Source organism: Chiloscyllium plagiosum, chromosome 1 (genome assembly GCF_004010195.1).
Source record: "Chiloscyllium plagiosum isolate BGI_BamShark_2017 chromosome 1, ASM401019v2, whole genome shotgun sequence".
Classification (NCBI taxonomy): domain Eukaryota; kingdom Metazoa; phylum Chordata; class Chondrichthyes; order Orectolobiformes; family Hemiscylliidae; genus Chiloscyllium; species Chiloscyllium plagiosum.
In genome coordinates, this window is record NC_057710.1 from 90,510,891 (window position 1) to 90,536,208 (window position 25,318).

The following is a 25,318-nucleotide window of genomic DNA, read 5'->3' on the forward strand; positions in this document are numbered from 1 at the left end:
GGATCTGCCTCATTTTCCAAGCTTCAACTTCAAAGAACACCAAGTGGGAAAACATATCCCATACTTTACAGCTGGTTCTGCCATTCTTCTTGAAAGTAACTCAAATTACAATCTCCTGTTTGATTTCCAAATTTCACGTTGAGGCAACCATCCGCTGTTACCAATATCTGCTCGAATGCAAGCCAGTTTATGAAACAGAAACCAAGACACCTTTCTTTGTTGACTGAATTCATTAATTGTACAGTTTTACAGCTGCTGCTAGCCTTCAGTCAGTCCCACCTGTTCCCCTTTATATCTACTCAGTCAATTACTTTCTCAAAGGTGGCTCAGTAATGGGCAGCATGGTGGCTCAGTGGTTAGCACTGCTATCTCACAGCACCAGGGACCCAAGTTTGATTCTGCTCTTGAACGACTGTCCTGTGTGGAGTATGAAAATTCTCCCCGTGTCAGTGTGGTTTTCCGCTGAGTGCTACAGTTTCCTCCCAAAATCCCAAGCTAGTTAGTTTAATATTTAACTAGGTGGGTTAGCCACGGGAAATGCAGGGATGGGGGGATGAGTCTGAGTGGGATGCTGTTCAGTGTGGATCCTTTGGGCTAAATGGCTTGTTTCCACACTGTGGTGATTCTATGATTCAACTGCTCAACTACTTGCTATATTAACAATTCTCAACATGTGATGAGAAGGAAAATGGTTGACGTTGCCCAAGAACAGTCATCATAGTCTTAAAATATCATCATGCAACTATCTCAGAGCAATTGGGGTGGTATGGTGGCTCAGTGCCTCACAGCATCAGGGACCTGGGTTCACTACCACCCTCAGGCAACTGTCTGTGTGGAGACAAATTTCTAAGCCACTATTTCATTCATGTTTTCCATTTTATCCTTGCTTATGTCTTTGTTTTCTTGTTGCAGCTTGTAGCCAAGGGCAGTTTCAGTGTGGCACTGGCAAATGTATCCACCATAATAACACTTGTGATGGTTACGATGACTGTGGGGACCTGAGTGATGAACTAAACTGTGGTAAGTAGAGCATGAAATCTACATTTCTGTTTTGAAGCAGAAACCTGCTGTAACCAAATTTGACTGTTTGAACTCTTATATACACTGTAGATTACAACAGGTAGCTAATAATGGTCATTGTAATTTGCAGTAAAACCACATAGAATCACACAGATAATACATTATAGAAACAGACCACCCAGCCAAGCACTTCTTTAAAACCCATCTTGATTGCATCACATTGATCCAGGAACCATCTTTGCAGTGGAGATCTTTTTATTTCCTTTTTATGTATGCAAATTATGGGTCTTATATTTGTCTTAGACATTGGCTTTAGACATTGATATTCACCAATATTGAAGGTAGCACGTTTATGGCTCTCAATGAGTGTGGGCTCTTTGACCACCATGTTAGAATCCTAGGAGGCTATGTAACATCTGAAAAATGGAAATAGAAAAATTCCTAAGCCTCCTCCCTAATCTGTTGTAAACAATTCAGCTCGAGTCTTACAATTCCTGTCATATTGAATCCTGGAAGAATCAAAAATGCTTCAGTTATCATTGAAAATCTGAGAAGTAGAAGATATTTGTTGCTTTCCAAAGACAGAGCATAAACTTAATTACTACTCCGTTCTAAAAATAAGTAACATCAATATTTACAAATCATCAAAATCATTTGGACAGTTATTCTGAATCACTTGTTATTCTCATGTGGAGGAATGCTACTTATAACTAAACGTATTGTCAATCCAAGGCAAAAAGTCCATGAAAGAAAATTCAATGATTCTTTAGCTAAAGTTTTACCTACAAGTTTTCAGATTTATTTTTTGATACAACGGAGTTCTGTCCTTTTTGTGCTATTAAGTGTGTCAACATTTATCAATAACAGTGAGTATAAATGAATTATTTTGAAGAATGAAAAGGAGAAATAATTTCTTGAACTGGGATTACTAAAGTCAGGAATACTTCACAAAAATAGCTTTGGGAAAGAAGGTCTAACAACTTTTAAAAGAATTGTTAAAATTTGATCATGAGATGTGAGCTGTCTTGTTGAACTACTGCAGTCCTTGTGCCCAGGGGCACACTCAGTACGTTTAGGAAGGGAGTTCTAGGTTTCTGCTCAAGCAGCAGTGAGGGAATAACAAGGTAGCTCAGTCAGAAAATTGTGTGATTTGTATAGAACTTACAGGTGATATGTGATGTCTATTTTATTTATATATATATATATATATATATATTCAATATAAATTGTTTTTGGATTTTTGAATGTTGAATTAGTGTCATATGGATTTTATGTGTGCCTGCAGGATTTTAATGATTACCTTGTAGGCATTCTGTAGCCACAGTGATTTCATTAGAAAAGGTCTGAGAGGTATACTTTGTAAAGGCTAATGGGAATTTGTTCAGACTGGTAAAGTTTACAAGCAACAAAATAGACTCGGTAGTGCATTAAGTTATAAGGCACAAGAGTTTGGAATCTTTTTGGGGCTTCGGGAAAACCCATAACCTGGGGAGAAAAAACATCTTAGTTTCAGCTTAGGAAATTTTGCAGAAGCCTTGGCCGAAGCTAGATGCACAAAACAGCTGCTCCTGAGAAATGGAGGTAGTTTTAGGACTCCTGGAAAGAAGTTACTTCAGTGGATTGAGTTTACTTTAAAAATCTAGACCAGATGTGTTTGGCTGAAACTCTGAAGGGTTTATTTGAGGCTGAGAAGGTCTAAACTCAGCTGCTGAAGGCTCCAGGAAGAAGCTATCAAGATAGGGATTTGAAGTGAAAGTTAAATTAATCTTAATAGATGTGAAAAAGAAGGAAATACTCACTGGTGTGAGCCCTGAAAAGGAATGTTGTTAGGATTACTAGGAGATTTTACTTTGTTTCAATTGCTTTAAATTTTTGTTTTGTCTGCAGTTTGGTTTGTTCTATTTATCTTCAAATCTTTTGTGTAATAACCTTCTGTTTTATTGTTTAACTCCAAATCAGTGGATTTGCGTGTTTGTATTTCAATGACAGATCACGTCATTAAAACCAAAAAAAAAACAAAATAGGCTCTATGAAGACAGATTTCAGTCTGGGACATTGTGGAGAAAGGCCACTTTTGACGGTATTAGGCAAGAACTTGCAAAAGCTGACTGGGGGCAAATATTCACAGGTAAAGAGACGGCTAGAAAATAGGAAGCCTTCGGGAATGAGGTAACGAGAGTCCAGATACAATATGTTCCTCTCAGAGTGAAAGGAAAGGAAATGCTGGGTGATGAAAGAAATTGAGAGTTTGTTTAAGAAAAAGAAGGAAGTATATGTCAGGTATAGACAAGATAGATCAAATGAATCCTTAGAAGAGTGTAAAGGCAGTAGGAGTATACTTAAGAGAGAAATCAGGAGGGCAAAAAGGGGATATAAGATAACTTTGGCAAATATAGTTAAGGAGAATCCAAAGGGTTTTTACAAATTCATTAAGGACAAAAGGGTAATGAAGCAGAAATAAGGCCCCTCAAAGATCAGCAAGGCAGCCTTTGTGTGGAGCCGCAGGAGTTGGGAGAGACACTAAATGAGTATTTTGCATCAGTATTTACTATGGAAAAGGACATGCAAGAGAAAGAATGTAGGAAAATAAATGGTGACATCTTGAAAACTGTCCATATTACAGAGGAGGAAGTGCTGGATGTCTTGAAACACATAAAAGTGGATAAATCCCCAGGACCTGATCAGATGTAACCTAGAACTCTGTGGGAAGCTAGGGAAGTGATTGCTGAGATATTTGTATCATCGATAGTCACAGATGAAGTGCCAGAAGACAGGAGGTCGGCAAATGTGGTGTCACTGTTTAAGAAGGGTGGTAAGGACAAGCCAGGGAACTATAGACCAGTGCGCCTCATGTCGGTGGTGGGCAAGTTGTTGGAGGGAATCCTGAGGGACAGGATGCATGCATTTGGAAAGGCAAGGACTGATTAGGGATAGTCAACATGGCTTTGTGCATGGGAAATCAAGTCTCACAAACTTGATTGAGTTTTTTGAATAAGTAACAAAGAGGATTGATGAGGGCAGAGTGGTAGATGTGATCTATATGGACTTTGGTACGGCGTTCGACAAGGTCCCCCACGGGAGACTGGTTAGCAAGGTTAGATCTCACGGAATACAGGGGGAACTAGCCATTTGGATACAGAACTGGCTGAATGGTAGAAGACAGAGGGTGGTGGTGGAGGGTTGTTTTTCAGACTGGAGGCCTGTGACCGTTGGAGTGCCACAAGGATTTGTGCTGGGTTCTCTACTTTTCTTCATTTATATAAATGATTTGGATGTGAGCATAAGAGGTAAAGTTAGTAAGTTTGTAGATGATACCAAAATTAAGGTGTAGTGGACAGTGAAGAAGGTTACCTCCGATTACAACAGGATCTTGATCAGATGGGCCAATGGGCTGAGAAGTGGCAGATGGAGTTTAATTCAGATAAATGCGAGGTGTGCATTTTGGGAAAGCAAATCTTGGTAGGATTTATACACTTAATGGTAAGGTCCAAGGGAGTTTTGCTGAAAAAGAGACCTTGGAGTGCAGGTTCATAGCTCCTTGAATGTGAAGCCGCAGGTCAATATGATAGTGAAGGTCGTTTTTGGTATGCTTTCCTTTATTGGTCAGAGTATTGAGTACAGGAGTTGGGAGGTCATGTTGCGGCTGTACAGGACGTTGGTTAGGCCACAGTTGGAATATTGTATGCAATTCTGCTCTCCTATCTATCGGAAAGGTGTTGTGAAACTTGAAAGAGTTCAGAAAAGATTTACAAGGATGTTGCCAGGGTTGGAGGATTTGAGCTATGGGCAGAGGCTGAATAGGCTGGGGCAGTTTTCCCTGGAGTGTCAGAGGCTGAGGTGTGACCTCATAGAGGTTTATAAAATCAAGAGGGGCATGGATAAGATAAATAGACAAAGTCTTTTCCCTGGGGTGGGCGAGTCCAGAACTAGAGGGCATAGGTTTAGAGTGAGAGGGGAAAGATATAAAAGAGACCTAAGGGACAACTTTTTCACATGTGTATGGAATGAGCTGCCAGAGGAAATGGTGGAGGCTGGTACAATTGCAACATTTAAGAGGCATTTGGATGGGTATATGAATAGGAAGGTTTTGGAGGGATATGGGCTGGGTGTTGGCAGGTGGGACTAGATTGGGTTGAGACATCTGGTCAGCATGGGCAGGTGGACTGAAGGGTCTGTTTTCATGCTGTACATCTCTATAACTCTATTTGTTGATCAATGTTCTTATTTATCATCTGCTGTTATCATTCAAGATGATAATCAAGGGTTTATCTTCCCTACAGTATGTAAACAGGTCCTTCAGCCCAACAAGCCCACACCGACCCTTCAAAGTGTAACCCACCCAGACCCATTCTCCTATCCTGTATTTACTCCTGAGTAATGCACCCAACACTATGGGCAATTTAGCATGGCCAATTCCCCTAACCTGCACATCTTTGGACTGTGGGAGGAAACTGGAGCACCCATTCCTGAAGAAGGGCTCATGCCCGAAACGTTGATTCTCCTGCTCCTTGGATGCTGCTGACCTGCTGCGCTTTTCCAGTAACACATTTTCACCACCCAGACAAAACCCATGCAGGCACAGGGAGAATGTGCAAACTCCACACAGACAGGCGCCCGAGGCTAGAATTGAACCTGGGTCCCTGGCACTGAGAGGCAACAGTGCTAGCCACTGTGCCACCTAAGTTGCTTTTGAAGGGAGCTGGGTGTGTTCTTGCAGTGTCTATTACAGATGGCATACATTGCTGCTGCTGTGTGTCAGTGGTGGAGTGAGTGAATTATTAGGGTGGTGGATGGTGTGTTAATCAAGTGGGCTGTGTTGTCCTGGATGGTATCAAGCTGCTTAAGTGTTGTGCCGCCGCAGTCATCTAGACAAATGGAGAATTTTCTATCACCCTTCTGACATGTGTCCTGTACATGATGGGCAGGCATTGGAGAGACAGGAGGTGAGTTCCTTGCCACAGAATTCCCAGCCTCTGACCTGCTCTCGTAGCCACAGCATGTAGCTGGACCATAGAACATAGAAACATACAGCACAGAACAGGCCTTTAGACCCACAATGTTGTGCCGAGACTTAATCCTAATGTAAAATATATTAACTTATCTACGCACCCCTCAACTCACTGCTATCCATGTGCATGTCCAGCAGTCACTTAAATGTCCCCAATGACTTCACTTCCACCACCCCAACTGGCAACGCATTTCCATGCATTCACAACTCTCTGCGTAAAGAACCTACCTCTGATGTCTCCTTTATACCTTCCTCCTAATATCTTCAAACTATGACTTCTCGTACCAGTCAATCCTGCCCTGAGGAAAAGTCTCTGGCTATTAACTCTATCTATTCCTCTCATTATTTTGTACACCTCGATCAGGTCTCCTCTCTTCCTCCTTCTCTCCAGAGAGAAAAATCCGAGCTTATTCAGCTTTTCTTCATAAGGCAAGTCCTCCAGTCCAGGCAGCATCCTCATAAACCTTCTTTGCATCCTCTCCAAAGCCTCCACATCTTTCCTATAGTAGGGCGACCAGAACTGGGCACAATATTCCAAGTGTGGTCTCACCAGGGACTTGTAGAGCTGCAGCAAAACCTCACTGCTCTTAAACTCAATACCCCTGTTAATGAAAGCCAAAATACCATATGCTTTCTTAACAACCCTATCCACCTGGGTGGCATCTTTGAGGGATCTATGTACTTGCACAACCAGATCCCTCTGTTCCTCCAAACTGCCAAGAAACCAGTTAAGTTTCTGTTCGTTGGTCATCCCCAGGATGATGATGCAGCATTTTCGGTGAGGATAGTATTGTAAAATATAAAGGGGAGATAGATTCTTTTTTGTTGAAATTGATCATTTTCATGACACTTGTGTAGCATGAATGTTACTTGCTATTTATGAGCCCAAGACTAAATGCGATATCTTGCAACATTTGGACATAGGCTGCTTCAGTATTTGAGGAGTCATGAATGGTGAAAATATTAGGGTTCATTCACACTTCTGACTATATAATAGAGGAACTGTAATTGATAAAGCAGCTGAAGATGGCTGATCTAATCTTGGTATTAACTCCACTTCCCTTTGTGTTCCCCTCAACTCTTGATGCCCCTATATTTTGAACGTGTCTAACTCAACTTGGTAATATCCAATGACTCAGCCTCTACTGCTCTGCTGGGTAGGGAATCTTAAAGATTCACAACCATCTGAGGGATGAAATTGCTTTCCATCTCTGTCTTAAATGGGCAATTGCCTATTCTAAGAAGCTATAACAACATTAGAAAATGAAGTATAGAAAAGAGTATGGGAAATGGAGCTGGGATAGAGCATTGCAGGTGAAACAGTTGGACAGATACAACTGGTCAAATCTCCATTTTAGTACTTCTGTGAAGTGTGTACTGATCCATGCTGTGATTTAAGTTCATTCAATGTGGGACATATTCCTTGAATACATAAAAGTAAAAGTTGAAGTCTCGCTAGCTTAATGGCACTGGGGACAGTTGTAGGATCTGCTAACAGTATATAAAAAAAAGGAGCTTTCAAATACACAGCTTAGTATAATGCCAAGCTGATAACTATCCAGCAACCTTTGGAAAATGCAAGTTACATGGATGCTCTTCACAGTGAAGTGGCAGCTGAAACTTATTACCCTTGTTGACATGTCAAGAATGGTTGACGTATATGAATTTTGTTGGTATCAATAGAGCAATAATATAACAAGACTGTGTACTTCAGGGTAGGAAATGGAGACAGGGCATGTCATTTCTTAACTTGGCTACATGGTTAAAACTCTGGAAAGATTTGATTCAAAACAAAATAGTCTTCATTAAGTAGTCCGGCTTGGAAATTCAGTAAGGCTCTGCTTTTGCTTCATATTAGTTTTCAATGACCTGTGTTATAACTTCTCGACTCTCTTAAACCATGTTTATTTTACAGAATGCAACCCTGAGCTCCATTTCAGATGTGGAAGTGGCCGGTGTGTCCTGAAGTCCTGGGTTTGTGATGGAGACCATGACTGCAGAGACAAGTCTGATGAGGTTAACTGCTGTAAGTCATCAATTCACCATCAATGTTTATGGCTTATCAGTAAGTCAAAAACTTGGGAATAGACTGAAAAACATATCCGGAACCCTGTTGTTCCCTTGTGGTATATAAGGAAGAGTGTGTGCACTTGAACTATTTCCCATGAAGATTGTAATTAAGGAGCAAAGTTTTATAGCTAACATCACGCAGGCAATACTTGGACTTATTTTGTGAGTTTATACTTAAGCATCAAATTATTAATCCAAATTAAGTTCTATGAGCATGTGCACAAAAATAAGGAAAAGCTAAGCATCACTGTCTGAGTGTAATGCTAAATAATTACTTTCTTCATGCTAGTAAGTCTAAATGTGTGAATTGTGAATAACATATTACAAACTGAAGGTGGATTTGTATTATCTAAAGTAAAAGTGAATTTTTCTTTAACCTGGTAATTCATTTGTTTCCAGGGAAGTCAATGTTCTCACTCTGGCCTCACTTTTCTCACCATCTCTCCTCAAGGCGTTGATGCCTGCTGGATAGTCTGCATTCTAGCTATTCCTTATGTGCAGAGCAAATGATTAAATGACAGTGAACTACAGAATGTACAAAAACTAAGCCAAGTCTGCTCTTCACGTGTAAGCCCTCAAATTTCTGGAGGATCACACACTGCCGTGTAGTGAAGAAAAGCTTTGGCCTGCCAAAGTTGTCCAAAATGTTCAGATTAACTATATCTTCCTATTCTAGGATAAGATTTGCAACATTTTGATGTAAGATTGGTGTCCAACCCAGTAATGGTGAGGAATTTTATTCTATCAGCTTGTTCTGCATCCTACAGTAGGCTGAGCTGATAGAAGCTAAAAAGAATTAAGATTTATTTAAAACCCGTCAAATTTCTACTTTTCTGTACTGAAGACAAATCGTATTCAACTCCAAACTTTAATTCTATTTCTCTCGCCACTGATGCTGCCAGACTTGCTGATGACTTGTAGCAATTTCCATTTTTATTGGAGAAGCTGGCAATGTTCTCCTTGGAGCAGAGGAGATTGAAGGGAGATTTGATATCGATTGTCAAGTTTATTACAGGTAGACAAAGAATACTGCTCCGATCAGCTGGTGGTACAAGGTCACATGGACAGACCTTTGCCAAGAGATGCAAGGCGGGGTGAGGAGGGGCAGATCCAGGAAGAGCTTATTTTAAAGAACAAGTGCTAATGAGCTGGAACTAGCTTCCTTTGAAGGTGGTGGAAGAGGAGTAGATGCATGATTCCAAAGGAAGATTGGATGGGCACATGAGCAAAATAAGCCTACAGAGTTGCAAGGAAGTGGGGCAGATCCGATTGTTTTACAGAGGGTGGTTGTAGACTCAATGACAAGGAGTTTCCTCCTGTATCGTAATGACTCTATGACTTATCCTCATTAAGTTACCCTGTCACCTACCTACTTGGTCTGCTAATCTGTCTGTCTTCTGAAGTATTTCACAGTCCTCCTCATTCTTTACTGAACTCAGAGCATTGGTTAGTACTTGGAACTATGACATTGGTGAGAGTGTGGAAACTTGGCTGACAGATGGACAGGACTGGCAGCTGAATGTCTGATGATTTTGATGTTTCAGGTGTGATAGAAAGGAATGTAAAAGGGGTGGGGGAGTTGCACAACCGGTAAAGCAGTATCTCATGGCTGTACTGAGGGAGGGTGCATTAGAGCACTTGTGCAGTGAGGCAGAATGGGTAGAAGTCAGGAATAGGAAAGGTGAAATCAGAGGCCTGGGGGTATACAGCATGCCTCCCAACAGCCAGCAGAAGATAGAGGAGAGAATATGTGGAGAGATTTTAGAAAGATGTAAAAACAGCAGGGTTGTTGTGGTGGGTGACTTTGACTTCCCCTATGTTGACTGGGACACTCTTTGTGCTAGGGGCTTGGATGGAGCAGAATTTGTAAGGACCATTCAGGAGGGATTCTTGACACAGCATGTAATCAGACCAACCAGAGAAGGGGTTATACTGGACCTGGTTTTGGGAAATGAGCCCGGCCAGGTGAGTGAAGTTTCAGTGGGGAAGCATTTCAGGAGTAGTGACCATAATATCATGAGTTTTACTTTATTCATATATAGGGATAACAGCAGTCCTCGGGTGAGGGTGTTAAATTGGGAGAAATCAAACGACAATATTAGGCAGGAACTGGAGAATGTTGATTGAAGGTGGCTGTTTGAGGGTAAGTCTACATCAGACATGTTTCAAACGGCCGTGACTAAGTGTTCAGGAGCAGCACGTTCCTATGGGAATGAAGGATAGGTATGACAAGGTATGTGAACTGTGGATGACCAGGGATGTTGTGATCTTGCTCAGAAAGAAAAGGGAAGCATATGTAAGGTCTAGGAAGATGGGAACTGACAAACCCTTGAAGTGTGGGAGGAAAGTAGGAAAGAACTTAAACAAGGAATTAGAAGGGCTAAAGGGGTCATGAAAAGTCATTAGCAAACAGGATTAAGGAGAATCCCAAGGCTTTAATACACATATGAAAAGCTAGAGGGTACCAAGGAAAGGGTTGGCCCACTCATGGACAAAGGAGGGAATTTATGTGTGGAGCCAGAAGAAGTAGGTGAGGTCTTAAATGAATATTTTGTGCTGGTATTCACCAAAGAGAAGGAATTGCTGGAGGATGATTTCAGAGAAGGAAGTGTTGAATTTCTAAGCCAAGTTGCTATTAAAAATGAAGAGGTGTGTGTCATAAAAAGCATTAAGGTAGATACGTCCCTGGGTCCTGATGGGATCTATCCCAGAATATTGTGGAAAACAAGAGAACAATTTGCTACAGCATTGACAGGCATCTTTGTATCCTCTTTGGCCAGAGATAAGATTCCAGAGGACTGGAGAATAACTAATGTTACCTGATTGTTTAAAAAGAGTATCAGGGATAATCCAGGGAACTACAGGCCTGTTAGCCTCACATCAATGGCAGGGAAATTATTGGAAAATATTCTCAGGGTCAAGATCTATACGCATTTAAAAGCAGATGGACTGATTAGAAATAAACAGCCTGGTTCTGTGTGAGGGAGATCATGCCTCACTAACTTAATCAAGTTTTTTGAGGAGGTGATGAAGATGATTGATGAGGGAAAAGCGGTTAATGTTGTTGACATGGATTTCAGTAAAGCCTCACTCATGGCAGACTGGTAGAAAAGGTGAAGTATCAGGAGTGAGCTGGCAAGATGGATACAGAACTGACTTAGTCATAGGAGACAGAGGGTAGCAGTGGAAGGATGCTTTTCGGAATGGAGGGTTGTGACTAATGGGGTTCCACAGGGATCAGTGTTGAGACCTCTGCTGCTCGTGATCTAAAAAGATTATTTGGAAGAAAATATAGCTGGTCTAATTAGTAAGTTTGAAGACAATACAAAGATTTGTGGAAGAGAGATCTGGATGTGTAGGTCACAGATCACTGAAGGTGATAAACTAGTAAAAATGGCCTGTGGTATGCTTGCCTTCATTGGAAAGGGCAGTGAGTATAAGGATAAACAAGTTATGCTGCAGCTTTATAGAACCTTAGTTAGGCCATACTTGGAACATGCATACAGTTCTGGTAACCACGCTACCAGAAGATGTGGATACTTTGGAGAGTGTACAGAAAAGATTTACCAGGATGTTGCCTGGTATGAGGAGGTTTTAACTATAAACAAAGGTTAGATAGCCTAAGTTTGTTTTCACTGGAATGCAGGAGGTTAAGGGCGACCTGATAGAAGTTTATACGATTGCGAATGACATGGATAAAGTAGAAAGTGTGAGGCTTCTTCCCAGGTTGGAGGGGTCATTTACTAAGGGACACAGGTTCAAGGTGTGAGGGAGGAAATTTAAAAGAGATGTGCGAAGCAAGTTTTTCACATAAAGGGTGGTGAGTTCCTGGAACATGCTGCCAGAGGAGTTGTTGGAAGCAGACACAATAGCAGCATTCAAGAAGCACTTGGACGAATACATGAATAGAAAGGGAATAGAGAGATATGGATCTTATAAGTGAAGACAGTTTTAATATGGAAGGGCAAAATGTGTTGGCGCAGGCTGGGAGGGATGAAGGGACTGGTTTTGTGCTGTGTTGTTCTTTGTTCCTAATTTGTGTTGGCAGTAAATTCTAATATTCTATTTACTATGTTCATGTCATCTCTACATACCATAACAAGGGTGTGCTCCACTCAGGTACTTCATTTCAAACCTTGTGAATCCAAAATATATCCGTTAACACTTTGCTTCCTATCCATTAATCAACATTCTATTCAGCCATTGCATTGCAACTCATAACATATGCTTGAATATTTTTCAATAAGCCTCTTATTCAACATATTATTGAAAGCCTGCTGAAAATTTATATAATACTTCTATTACTTCATTCCCTTTATCTCTACAATAGTAAACCTTTTCAAAAATCTCAAATAAATTTCTTAAACTTAATTTTCTATTAACAAATCTACACTGATGGCCATTGATTAATCCATGTTTCTTAAATGTTGACTAATTATATCTCGTTCTGAATTCTAAGCATTTCCCTACAAATTGAAGGAACAAAGTGCCCTATAATTACTCAGTTTATCTTTGAAAAGGAATATTACATTAAGTACTCCAATACAGTTGCATAGCCTATATGTTTAAGGAGGAGTGTCCAGAACTTCTGTTATCTCTGTTCACTCCCTTCATCATGCTTGGGTTTGCGTCATCCACTGTTGGTATATCAATACCTTGATGTACAACTTGATTGCAGTAGCATTTCCACTTCCTTGTAGTTCTCAATTCTGGAATTCTTTTATTTCTTTAAAAAGAGAGACCTGAATTGCATTTGAAATGATCTAACCAAAGCCCCTATATATTTCAACTCTGCCCCGATCAGGAGCTACAATAATTCCTGATGGCCTGTCATTCACCTAGATCCAATACTTCTGTTGTTTGGTGTTTCTTAAGTCTTCAGACTTTAGCACTGTGTCTATGTCACGGTAAGTACTTGTTCAATGCTGTGTGACTGTAAACTCTGCATTGGAGAATGGATCTTTAAAAGTTGTCAAAATAATTTCATTTTAACTTAATTATTTTAGACATATGAAAATTGTTTTCCAGCTTGCAAGAGCCAGGGTCTGATGGAATGTAGTAATGGTCGATGTATTCCAAGCATTTTCCACTGTGATGGTGAGAATGACTGTGAAGACTGGAGTGATGAACTGAACTGTTCCAAAACCCATGGTTTGTAGTCCATTCTAATTCAGTACAATTATGAAATCTAAAATGCTCACACCTTAAAAGTATGAATTTAATCACGCAACAATCAATTCTAGTTGACCAATGAGGTATTTCCACAATAAAATGTAATTAGTTTCAAAGCTAAATAAAATTGATGAATAAAATGAGTGGAAAAAATGTTAATATTTTTCGGAAGAGTAATTTTACTCATTTATTCAAATATAAATGTAAATTAATTTAATTAGATCAATTTAAATTTATTTTATTTCTCTTAGTGGTGCACAAGTATATTTGTATAAGATTAAATCTCTGGACTAACTAATAGTTAATGGTGCTAGTTATAGGATTATTCCTAAATAAACAATACAGACCTTACCATAATGATATTTCCAATATTTTTAAACAGTGTTTTCTAGTTGCTTATGATTATGGAAGCCTAATGATAGTATAATTCAGTACAGGTACACAATCCTTTATCTGAAATCCTTGGGGCCAGTTGTTTCTCGGAATTGGGAAATTTTCAGATGTCGGAATAAATGACATTTTCACAGTGACATTTTTAAAAAAATTACCTAACAGCAGATGACCGTGTGAATAGTACGAGTGCTGAGACAAAATTGAAGCCTGCCAGTGCTGCCCACGGTGCCAAGTCATATCTGAGTGATGTGGTTCGAGTGGGTGTGGAGTTGGGTGACCTGTTCACACACCAAAATGACGCTCCACACTCCATGAGAAAGATTTTGGATTTTGGAGCTTTCGGATTGTGGAATTTTGGATAAAGGATTGTTTACCTGTATATGGCACTATTTGAAGTGTTAGGCAGAATCTACTGCTGCCGACTCTCCATGAGGTGGATTTCAAGATGGAGGGGTGGGAATATAATCTGCTGCTGTTCCCACTGCCTCAGATAAAGTCTGGACCAAGAAAGCTTGTGAGCTTTCTTTTCCGCTACCCACCTATTTCCCCCCCACCAACACACACACTTGGGTTGCTAATTCAGAGATCCTGAACAACTGGTGGAATTTGAGTTCTATTGATATCTGGAATTGAAAGATAGTTATCAATGATGGTGGCCATGACAATTGTTATCAACCATATCAATTTCCTGATGAAGGGCTTTTGCTCGAAATGTCGACTTTCCTGCTCCTCGTATGGTGCCTGACCAGCTGTACTTTTCTAGCACCACACTCTTGGTTCTAATCTCCAGCATATGCAGGACTTACTTTTGCCTAATTGTTATCAATAGTCAACTGGTTCACCTTTTGAAATGGAAGTTTGCCATTCTGACCTGGTTTAGCTACAGACTCACAGCAATATGCTAACATAAAAAAAAGCTACGGATGCTGCAGATCCGAATTCTAAAACAAGTTTTTTCAACAATCACTGTTTTTGCTTGTAATATATCAATGACTTGCCTGAAAAAAGTGAATGTACTATAACCATGTTTGCGGATGGCACAAACATTGATGGGAAGGTCAATGATAAGGATGGTACAAGGAGACTATTGAAGGATATAGACAGGTTAAGTGAGTGGGCAAAAGCTTGGCAGATTGAGCAAAATGTGCAAAAGTGTGAGGTTATGCACATTGGTAGAAAGAATACAAAAGCTGAATACTATTTAAATGGAGAAAGACTGCAGAAAGCTGCAGCACAGAGGAATTTGGGGAGTCCTAGTGCATAAATTACGAAAAGCTAGCATCCAAGTTCAGTGGGTAATAGGGACAATAAACAAAATTTTAGCCTTTCTTTCAAAGGGAATTGAGTTTCAAAAAAATAGAGAAGTCTTGCTTTAACTATTCAAGGCACTAGTCAGATCATAGTGGAAGTACTGTGATCAGTTTTGGTCCCCTTATTTAAGGGAAGATATATTTGCATTGGAGTCATTCCAGAGAAGGTTCCTTAACTAAATCCTGGGTATGGGAAGATTCTCTTATGAAGAGAGGTTGAGTTATTGAATTGGTTCTTATTGGAGAACTGTAGAGACTGGGTGGTTGAGCATATTCAAGGCTATCATAGACTTCTAATCATTAAGCAAATCAAGAGTTCTTGTGGGGATAGAAAAGCAAGTAAGTGGAAATGGGGATTATTAGATCATCTTAGAATCATAGAAATTAGAGTTGATCATTTGGCCCTTTGCTACTCTGCCATTCATTACAATCATAATAATCAACTTCTCAGGCCCCTGTGCCCTCGTTCACCCCATACCTTTTGATCCTTTTAGTCATAAAAACTATATCTAACTCTTTCTTGAAAACATTCAGTGTTTTGGCCTCAGCCGTTTTCTGTGGCAGAGAGTTCCATAGGCTCACCACTCTCTAGGTGAAGAAATTTCTCCTCATCCTAATCGCAAATGGCTTATTTCATATCTTTAGACTGCAACCCTTGCTTTTGGATTCCCCAGTCATTGGGAACATCCTTCCTGCATTTACACTGTCGAACCCTGTTTGAATTTTCTAGGTTTCAATGAGATCCTCCCTTATCCTTCTGAACTCCAATGAATACATTCCTAACCAATCAGTCTCTCTTCTGACATCAAAGAGAGGCTGGATTGGTTAGGACATTGAATGATAAAGCATTCTCAATGGACCAAATGGCTTACTAATGGCTCTATGTCGCTGAAAATTAGATTAGATTAGATTACAGTGTGGAAACAGGCCCTTCGGCCCAACAAGTCCACACCGACCCGCCGAAGCGAAACCCACCCATACCCCTACATTTACCCCTTACCTAACACTACGGGCAATTTAGCATGGCCAATTCACCTGACCCTGCACATCTTTTGGACTGTGGGAGGAAACCGGAGCACCCGGAGGAAACCCACGCAGACACGGGGAGAACGTGCAAACTCCACACAGTCAGTCGCCTGAGGCGGGAATTGAACCCGGGTCTCAGGCGCTGTGAGGCAACAGTGCTAACCACTGTGCCACCGTGCCGCCCACTGTGTTGCTTGAAAAGCGCAGCAGGTCAGGCAGCATCCAGGGAACAGGAGAATCGACGTTTCGGGCATAAGCCCTTCTTCAGGAATGAGGAAAGTTTGTCCAGCAGGCTAAGATAAAAGGTAGGGAGGAGGGACTTGGGGGAGGGGCGTCGGAAATGTGATAGGTGGAAAGAGGTCAAGGTGAGGGTGATAGGTCAGACTGGGGTGGGGGCGGAGAGGTCAGGAAGAAGATTACAGGTTAGGAAGGCGGTGCTGACCTGCTGCACTTTTCCAGCAACACATTTTCAGCTCTGATCTCCAGCATCTGCAGACCTCACGTTCTCCTCTATGTCTTCTGGTCAATGTGGTGAACTCTTAACTGTCCCGTCAAATGGCTCAGCAAGTCACTCACTTCAAGCAAAGTTAGTGTTGAGCAACAACTGCTTGTCTTGCCAGCAATCCTCTCCCCCCACTTAAGGACATCATCCTGCTGCCTCTGAGGCTCAGTTAGGGCTGGACGGAGTTCTTGGTATCTGGGGAGAGCAGCAAACAAACTCTCTTATTGCTAAATTGTGGGATGTGCCTGTTCAAAAGATTGAGGGCCTGATTAGGGAGGGAAGATGGCTAGGAGTTGGCAACCTTCTTGCTACAATCCCCATCCAGCTAATGTTTATCTTTCCTGAAGGATCCCACAAACTCAGCTGAAGATCCATGTATTAACAATAGCTTTCACTGGCAAAGACACCTGTCTAGACCACCCTTATTAAATTCTGTTCTTTATTGCCTTCAAATTAGGAGGTGTTTAAAAAGTTAGAATTTATTTTGATTTTCTTTTTGTATATTAAAAGTGAATGCCTGTGCAGGAGATAGAGCACTTCAGTACTTTTTGTGAACCAAATGTCAGCTTCATATACTCCCAGGTTAGGCTGCTGACTGATACTTCATCAAAATGTTCTGTTTGCCAATAGAATTTTAGGCTATTCTACAGCACCATCTTAAACTGCCTGAACCTTAAAAAGCCACAGGGAAAATGGAGATCCTCTCCTGTGTCCATGAATATTGAATTGTGATTTGTTGACCAAACAGCATCTTTCACTGTAGATGAGCTAGACGAATTTGACATCCTGATAAAGGGTATACAAGAATTTAATTTTGAGAAAGAGTAGCATTAAAAACAGCAATTATATGTTTTCTGTTTGCTCCAGCAGATCAGAACTCTTGCAAGGAAGGGAATTTATCCTGTGCTGAAAATTCCTGTACAGACACCTGCAATGGCTCTAGTTGTGCAGCTCACAACAGTAGAACAAACTGCAGTAAGTTAGAGCGATTTGATCAAATTATTCTGAAAGATGCGTGGTCTGCCATGGCACACCACACAACTAAAGTTTATTTCCTTTTGACCACAAATATATGTAATATTTGCAATGGCAATACATCATATTTGTGCATCACACAGTGTACAGAGGAACCTCAACTATCCCAATGAGATGGGCGGGCACTATTTTGTTTGGATAATTGATTATTCGTTTAATTGATTCAATTCCTTTCCTCTGGGGCTTGGGGTTTTCTGTTAAGTCCCCTCCCCATTCAGGAGACTAGACATTAGCACACTGCGCGAGAGCCCCCACACCCCAACCCGCTCCAACACTGCCCTGCTGCTCGTGCACCAAACCCGTCCAACACTGCCATCGTTCGCTCCCACCGGACTTGTTGGGCCGAAGGGCCTGTTTCCACACTGTAAGTAATCTAATCTAATCTAATCTCATTCGGATAATTGAGGTTCCTCTGTAATAAGAGACTCCAGACATGGTATCATTTTTAATTTTCATTATTAGTAGAGAGTTTGTCTAATATTTAACCTTCAGCCATTTTATCAAAACCAACTTTTTAAAACTCAAGTATCTTGCAAGAAAACCCATTTAAATGTTCTTTCCTCATGCAGGTAAATGTGAGCCCATTACTCTTGAGCTCTGTATGAATCAGCCATACAACTCCACCATCTACCCTAACTACCTGAGTCACCGGGACCAGAAAGAGGCATCAATTAGCTGGGAATTTTCACTCTTTCCGAACCTTGTTCAGACGAATTGTTACAAGTACCTCATGTTTTTTGCGTGCAGCATCCTTGTACCAAAGTGTGACTATGAGACTAATCAACGGGTCCCACCTTGCAGGTAATGCAGAATGCCCTTCTTATTCAAAAGATTGGAAAGGATATGGAGAGCACTACTCCATTTTGTTGCAGACATTTTCATAATAATCTAATGGAGTAGGTTGCAGTATTAATGCATCAGGTTTTGTTTTATCACAGATATAATCCAAGCCTGCTATATTCATAGTTCATGCAAAATTCTTGAGTGAATAAAACAATATGTAGCATATATTGGTGCATTTGTCACTTATTGCATTAACAAAATTAATTGGCTTGATGACAAAAGATTCCATTAAAATGCATTTCTACGTACCTTCAATTTTCTTCACCATCAATTACAGGATATTCCATGTAGATACTGAATTGGGAAACAACAGTGCTAGAGAATATGGAGTAAAGGAGTTTATTATGGATCAGGCCGGACCCCTCAAAACCTTTCAAGAAGGTAGCCCAGACCCTAACTTTGCTAGTTGTTTTAAGCAGGTGTAAAGTCGGTATTCCAGGAGAGAATCAGCTGGTCCAAACTCTTAGTTTTAAACAAAACAGAATGTATTTACACAATTACTGAATGAAACACAAAGGACAAAAAACAGAATACTGAATAACTTTTCCTATCTTAAAACCAACAGATCATCCCATTTCATGATGCTGTTCCAAAATACTTGCAACAATCCCCATAAACACCCTTTGGCACAAAAAGTAAAATCAAACACAGGGTCTTACAGGATAGGAGTCAGAAGAGAAAACAAGCCACACAACTGCTACAACAACAAAAAAACCAAACCAGAGAAAAACTGAGCTGGGAGAAGTGGCCACTCCCCTTTCATTATACAAGTGTTTTTTTAACTTGAAAGTCTTCTGCCTGAGGCAGTATCTGTTATCTGTAAATAGATTGGCCCTAAAACCCATCCAAACTCAGACTTTTCGGAACCTGTGTCATTTACAACCTCTTTGAGAAAAACCAAGAACAACAAAACCCCATTAAAGGAGCAACATCATCACAAGTTGATTAATTAATTGATATTTCATCAAAATGATCTCTCGGTCAAAGTTTAATTGTGACATTACGTACAACTAATCGCAGGAAAAAGTGCATGGCTGTTTGGTATTTATTATTTTTAATGGGAAATTTATTGCATATGCAATTAGTTGTCCTCCTATTTTATCATATTTTAATTATTGTTTAATATTTTCATTCTTATGTTAAGATCCCTATGTGAAGACTCCAAAAAACATTGTGAGACTGTACTGAGTATGGTTGGACTGCAGTGGCCAGAGGACACTGATTGCAAACAGTTCCCCAGAGAAACCTCTGACAATAGGACATGTCTGATGCCTGATGAGAATGTGGAAGGTTAGTATTAATTTTATAGGTTTTAAGAGTTATATTAAGTTGCAACTTTGGTACGGTTATGTTTTTTGTCTCAATTTCGATACCTTCCGAAGAGATATTTTCTTTCTTGAAGAAGCTGGCACTTACTGGGGCAAAGTTCCTTGGGTGTCAGACAACCTCAATACCTCTTCCCAATGGTCATTGTTCATCTTTAAATTTAAACACTAAGATGTAAATGTTTGTTTTCGCCCCGTAGGCAGTAATCTGACTGAGTGAATCATTGTCCCTGTCTCCTCCTTCCCCTCTCCCAAAATAATCTTGTTTGAAGATCACAAGAAATAGGAGCAGCAAATAGGCATCTGCCAATAAGCATGTTATGCCATCCAGGAAGGTTCTGAATGATATGTTTGTAGCCTTAACTCCTCTTTCCATGCCGCCCCCAGAACTCTTTACTTTCCTATCAATAAAAAAGTTATGTGTACCCTCAACCTTGAGTATTTTCCATGACCCAGCCTCCACTGTAGTCTGTAGAAGAGAATGCCAAATATGAATTACTATATGAGGGCAAACATTTTCCTCATCTCGTTTTAACTGGAAAGTCTGTTAGTTTGAAACTGAGCCCTAGCTCTAGCTTCTCCTGTGAGAGGAAACATCCTCTCAGAGCTGTCACTGAGGTTCCCTCAGAATATTTTATATTTTTATAAAATCACCACTCATTTCTCTGAATTCCAATGAGTATAGACGCAACCTTTCATCATAATGAAACACTCACGTTTCAGAATCAGTCAAGTGAACCATTCTTGAACTTCTTCCAAATTAAATGTGTCCTTCTTTAAGTAGGAAATCAAAAGTGTGCAAAGTACTCCAGTGTGGTTTCTTCAATACCCTGTACAAATGTTTGATGCAGAGTAATGCCGATAGTGTGGGTTCAATTCCCATATCGACTGAGCTCACCCTGAAGGTTTTGCCTTTTCAACATAACACCTTGCCCAAGGCATGGTAGCCCTCAGGCTAAACGCACCACCATTCAGTCTTCTCTAATGAGAGAGCAGCCCTGTGGTTCTCTGGGACTATGAGAACTTTAGTCTTTGCTTACAGTTGTAATGAGATGTCCTTGCTTTTATATTGCATTCCCCCTGCAAATAAGGTTCAACATTACATCACATGACTGACTACTTGGTGTAACTGTGTGATAGCTTTTTGTCATTCATGTGAAAGGACACACCAGGATGCTGTGTATTGCAGAATTCTGTGTGTTGCTGACTTTTTATTTGCTACCACACACTTAGCCTCTCTATATTATTTGCAGAATTCTTGTGTCCTCATCATTATTTGGTTTAATACCTACTTTTGTGTCATCAACAAATTTGGCTGCAATCTACTCAGTTCCTTCATCCAAGTCATTGACTATCTGCCTCCTGTTAGTTATCTATTGAATTAAAGTCCTACCACCCCAAACCTCAACTTCAGCATCATGGGGTCTTATTTCGTAGAGTAACCATTTTTAATGGTTACTCTACAAAATGCCTTTTGTGATGCCTAGGCCAGTTGGCACATAATCTGTTGTTGGGAAAATGTCTGTTTTTTATAAAGGATGTAATAGAAAAGCATTGAGTAACATGAAATATAATCAAGCAGAGTTAGCATGGCCTTATGAAGGGGAAACCAAGCCTGACAGAATTACTGAGGAGGAAACAACCAGGGTAGTTAATAGGGAAACAATAAGTGTTAAGAGCGTATGAGCCCATGGTAGTTGGGGTTGTAAATTAAAGTCACTAAAATCCTACCATACCATAAGGCTGCTTTCCATTGTAGAGGGAGAACTGGTGGTAGCTCAAACTGAGGGGCACAACACCTCAGGTGAGGAGAGACATTGAGAAGAAGAGTTCTTAATGGTAACCTTAGCTGTTGCGGGAATTGAACGCATGCTGTTTGCACCACACTTCATTGCAAACCAACCATCCAGCCAACTGAACAACTGACCCCCAAATTAACTTGGAAAGAAGATTGGCTAACAAAGACAGAGTGAGATAAATTGACATTTTCAGGATGGCAACCTGTAACTAATGGAGTGTCCCGGGGATCAGTGGTGGAGCCATTATTATTTGTGATATATATTAATGACTCAGATAGAGGAAGTGAATTTATTATCATTATGTTTGAGGAGGATACAAATCTAGTTGGCAAGGTAAGTAATGAGGATGACACAAGGAGTCTACAAAGGTTAATCGACAGATTAAGTGTTTGCACAAACTTGGCATACTGACTATAATACAGGAGAGTGTGAGAATGTGCACTTTAGTAGGAAGAATAGGATAGTTTTATGTTATTTATAAGGAGAAAGACTGCAGAAAGCTACAGGACAAAGGAGTTTGAGAGGTCCTTGTACATGAATCACAAAATGTTAGCGAATATTCGGGAATATAGTGCAAAAATAGGACTGTCTTTCTGAGACTATACAAGGTACTGATCACACAGCAGGAATAGTGTGAACAGCTTTGGTCCCTTGATCTAAGCAAGATATCCCGCCATTGGAGTCATTACGGGGAATGTTCACTAGGTTGACCCTGGATATGGAGGGACATTCTTATGAGGAGAGGTTGAGTAGGTTGTGCCTGTACTGGCTTGAGTTTAGGAGAAAGAGAGGAGACCTTATTGAAATGTTTAAGACTTTTAGAGTCAATTTCAGCCTCAGGTGACTGTCTGTGTGGAGTTTGAACATTCTCCCCATGTCTGTGTGGGTTTCCTCCAGGTACTCCCGTTCCTTCCAAAGATGTACAGATTAGGTGGATTGACCATGCTAAATTGCCCTGCAATGTCTAGCGATGTGTAGGTTAATTGAATTAGCGATGCAAAATACAGGGATAGGGTAGGGGAGTGATTCTGGGTCAGATGCTCTTCGGAGAGTCCATGTGGACTTGTTGGGCTGAATAGCCTGTTTCCATACTGTAGAATTGGGCTAAGGCACCGAAAGGCAGTGTTGTTGTGATAGAAGTACATGAACATTCAGTAGCCGTCTAAAGAAAAATTCTAGACTTTGAATTGTTTATATGAATGACTTTGAATAACAATTATAAATGTATCGAGTTACGTTCTGCAACAAGTTGTCATATTTAAATTTGAAGGAACTCTGGCCTCAACAGAAAGCAATAGGGTTTGTATTAAGGTGGTGTTGTTTCAGTGTAGGAAACAGGAGGTCTTGATGTATTCAGTAAATATATTCAATGAATTGATTCAAATACTCTGTTGTAAATTAAATAATTAAATGAACTTCACTTGCAGCCTCAAACAAGCCTGCTGAAGGTGTCAATTTTGCTCCATATTGTGATTCACTATGAATGACTGCTCACAGTTTATACTTCCCTATTGAACTATAAATTCACAATATGATTAAATTCCCAATTATTTAATGTAATGAAAATGCTAATATAATGATAGAAATAATGGGCCTACCTGCATCTTAAGCCCACTATGTGTAACCATCCTCACCAGATGCAATGGAAGTGCACTGATGGAAGGATTTACTGTTTTATTCGCAGAGTGCTCCCCAAGTCATTTCAAGTGTAAATCAGGGAGATGTGTCTTGGCATCAAAAAGGTGTGATCGACGACCAGACTGTGATGATTTTAGCGATGAGGAAGCATGTGGTATGTGTTGCTTGCATTCCTTCTGTGAAGATCCTACGTTTTAATTTCCCAACAGACTACAGCAAGATTTCTACAAGGGCTGTATATAAAATATCATTTTTTTTATATTAAAAAATGTCTACTAGGAGCTGGGTGCACATGCTACACATTCATCTCCAAGACCCAAGAATAAAATCCAGTCAAAACTGACAAGATCTCCACAGTAAGCAGTCTATAAAGGTTTCCTGTGTGAATTTGAGTTTAACCAGTCTTAATCTTCTTGATTGTTCCACACATATACTATTGAAATGGAGCAGTCAAAGCATTTGCCAGATGTGTTGGTTGAGAAATTTGCCAATGTGCATTCTGTTATTTTCTCTCACAAGTCTATTTTCACTTCTCATGTTAAAGGTTCGTACAGTTCCATGTGCTGCAAGATCAAACTTCTCAGCAACTAGCCATCTGCACACAATGTCTATTGTTCTCGATGTGGTCTCCTCTACATCAGGGAGACAGAACGTCAACATGCGGAGCGTTTCAGGGAACATATCTGGGTCACAACCCCACCGCCCTGTAGCTGACCACTTCAACTCCTCCTCCCACTCCACAAGGACATGCAAGTCCTGGGCCTTCTCCACCAAATCCATCTGATGTCTGGAGGAAGGATGCTCCATCTTCAACCTTGGGACCCTCCAATCACACGGTTTCAATGTTGACTTCACTAGTTTCCAAATCTCCCCTCCCTCACCTCATCCTAGATCCAACCCTCCAACTTGTCACTCACTACACTCTTGACTGACCTACCTGTCCATCTTCTTTCCCACCAATCACCTCTACCCTCCCCACCAATCTATCGCAATCACCGCCCACTTGCATCCAGCTATTGCCTTCCCAACTACCTTCCCCTCAGCCCCATCCCCACCCTCCTATTTATCTCTGAGACTCCTTCCCCTTCACATTCCTGATGAAGAGCTTATGCCCAAAATATTGGCTCTCCTGTCTCAGATGCTGCCTGACCTGCTGTGCTTTTCCAGCACCACACTTTTTGACTCGGACTCGCCAGCATTTGCAGTTCTCACTTTCTCTTTTGCTCACAAAGGAAATCAAATGCTGAGATGGCTGCTTGAAAATGGCTGCCCTGATCAAATCATTATTTGCTGTATACTATGCAGAATCTTGAAAAGGTTTCTGACTGTCACTTGTGACACTGAAAGGTGCTCAGCTAGTCTATCTCCGACTGCCATCAAAGGGAAAGGTATCTTAAAAATGTGAGCAACATGTGAAGCTTGCTGTCTCACACTACAACTCTGCAGTAAACATGAGTGGTACTCTCCACTAACAGAATGTCAAAAGGCATGTTGCTTACCACTCAAATATATAATATGATAAATGAGTCTCGTACCAGTGTGATTTCAGGTATGTGAATCTTATGTCCTACAACTGGCAAACATTATTCAAAAAACATGTCCCTTTGAGCGTCTGTTGCAGGCAGCATGCTGACTGCACTGAACCAGTCTGTGCTCACAAACCTCACAACGCCACGTCCAACAATAGGAAGGCAACATTTCAAGCTGGCAACTTGTTTCAAATGGATTGTCACAAGGATCAGTGTTGGGGCCACAATTATTTACAATCAATACTAATGAAAGTGAATGCACTTTTGCCAAGTTTGCAGATGACACCAAAATATGAAGAAAGGCAAGAAGTCAGAATAACACGAAGAGTCTGCAGAGGGATACAGATAGACTAAGAGAATGGGCGAAATCTTGGCAAATGGAATATAATGTAGGAAAACGTGATGTTTTGCTGACAGGAAGAATTAAAAATCTGAATATCGTTCAAATGGAGAAAAATCTGTAGCTTTCTGCAGCCGAGGAGTCTTGATGCATGAATCACAAAAAAAAGCTAGCATTCAAGTTCAGCAGGTAATAGGGAAGGCAAATAGAATTTTGGCTTTTATTTCAAAGGGGATGGAGTGTAAAAGTAGAGAATTCTCATTAAAATCATACTAGTCACCGGTTAAGTGTGAACTGTTTTGCATCCC

The 25,318-nt window shown here is 40.5% G+C and overlaps 1 protein-coding gene across 3 annotated transcripts in view; it reads left to right on the forward strand.

Annotated features, from left to right (window-relative positions):
* corin (corin, serine peptidase) overlaps window positions 1-25,318 on the forward strand; it is a 241,591-nt gene that overhangs the window by 173,076 nt on the left and 43,197 nt on the right. For 2 of the 3 annotated variants that reach the window (XM_043691602.1, XM_043691580.1), the window contains exons 6-12: window positions 913-1,020; window positions 7,944-8,054; window positions 13,127-13,249; window positions 17,369-17,476; window positions 18,106-18,337; window positions 19,524-19,669; window positions 23,188-23,295. In XM_043691602.1, coding sequence (XP_043547537.1) covers window positions 913-1,020; window positions 7,944-8,054; window positions 13,127-13,249; window positions 17,369-17,476; window positions 18,106-18,337; window positions 19,524-19,669; window positions 23,188-23,295 — 936 coding nt within the window. The remainder of the gene's footprint in view (window positions 1-912; window positions 1,021-7,943; window positions 8,055-13,126; window positions 13,250-17,368; window positions 17,477-18,105; window positions 18,338-19,523; window positions 19,670-23,187; window positions 23,296-25,318) is intronic. The other variant, XM_043691591.1, reaches the window with a different exon arrangement.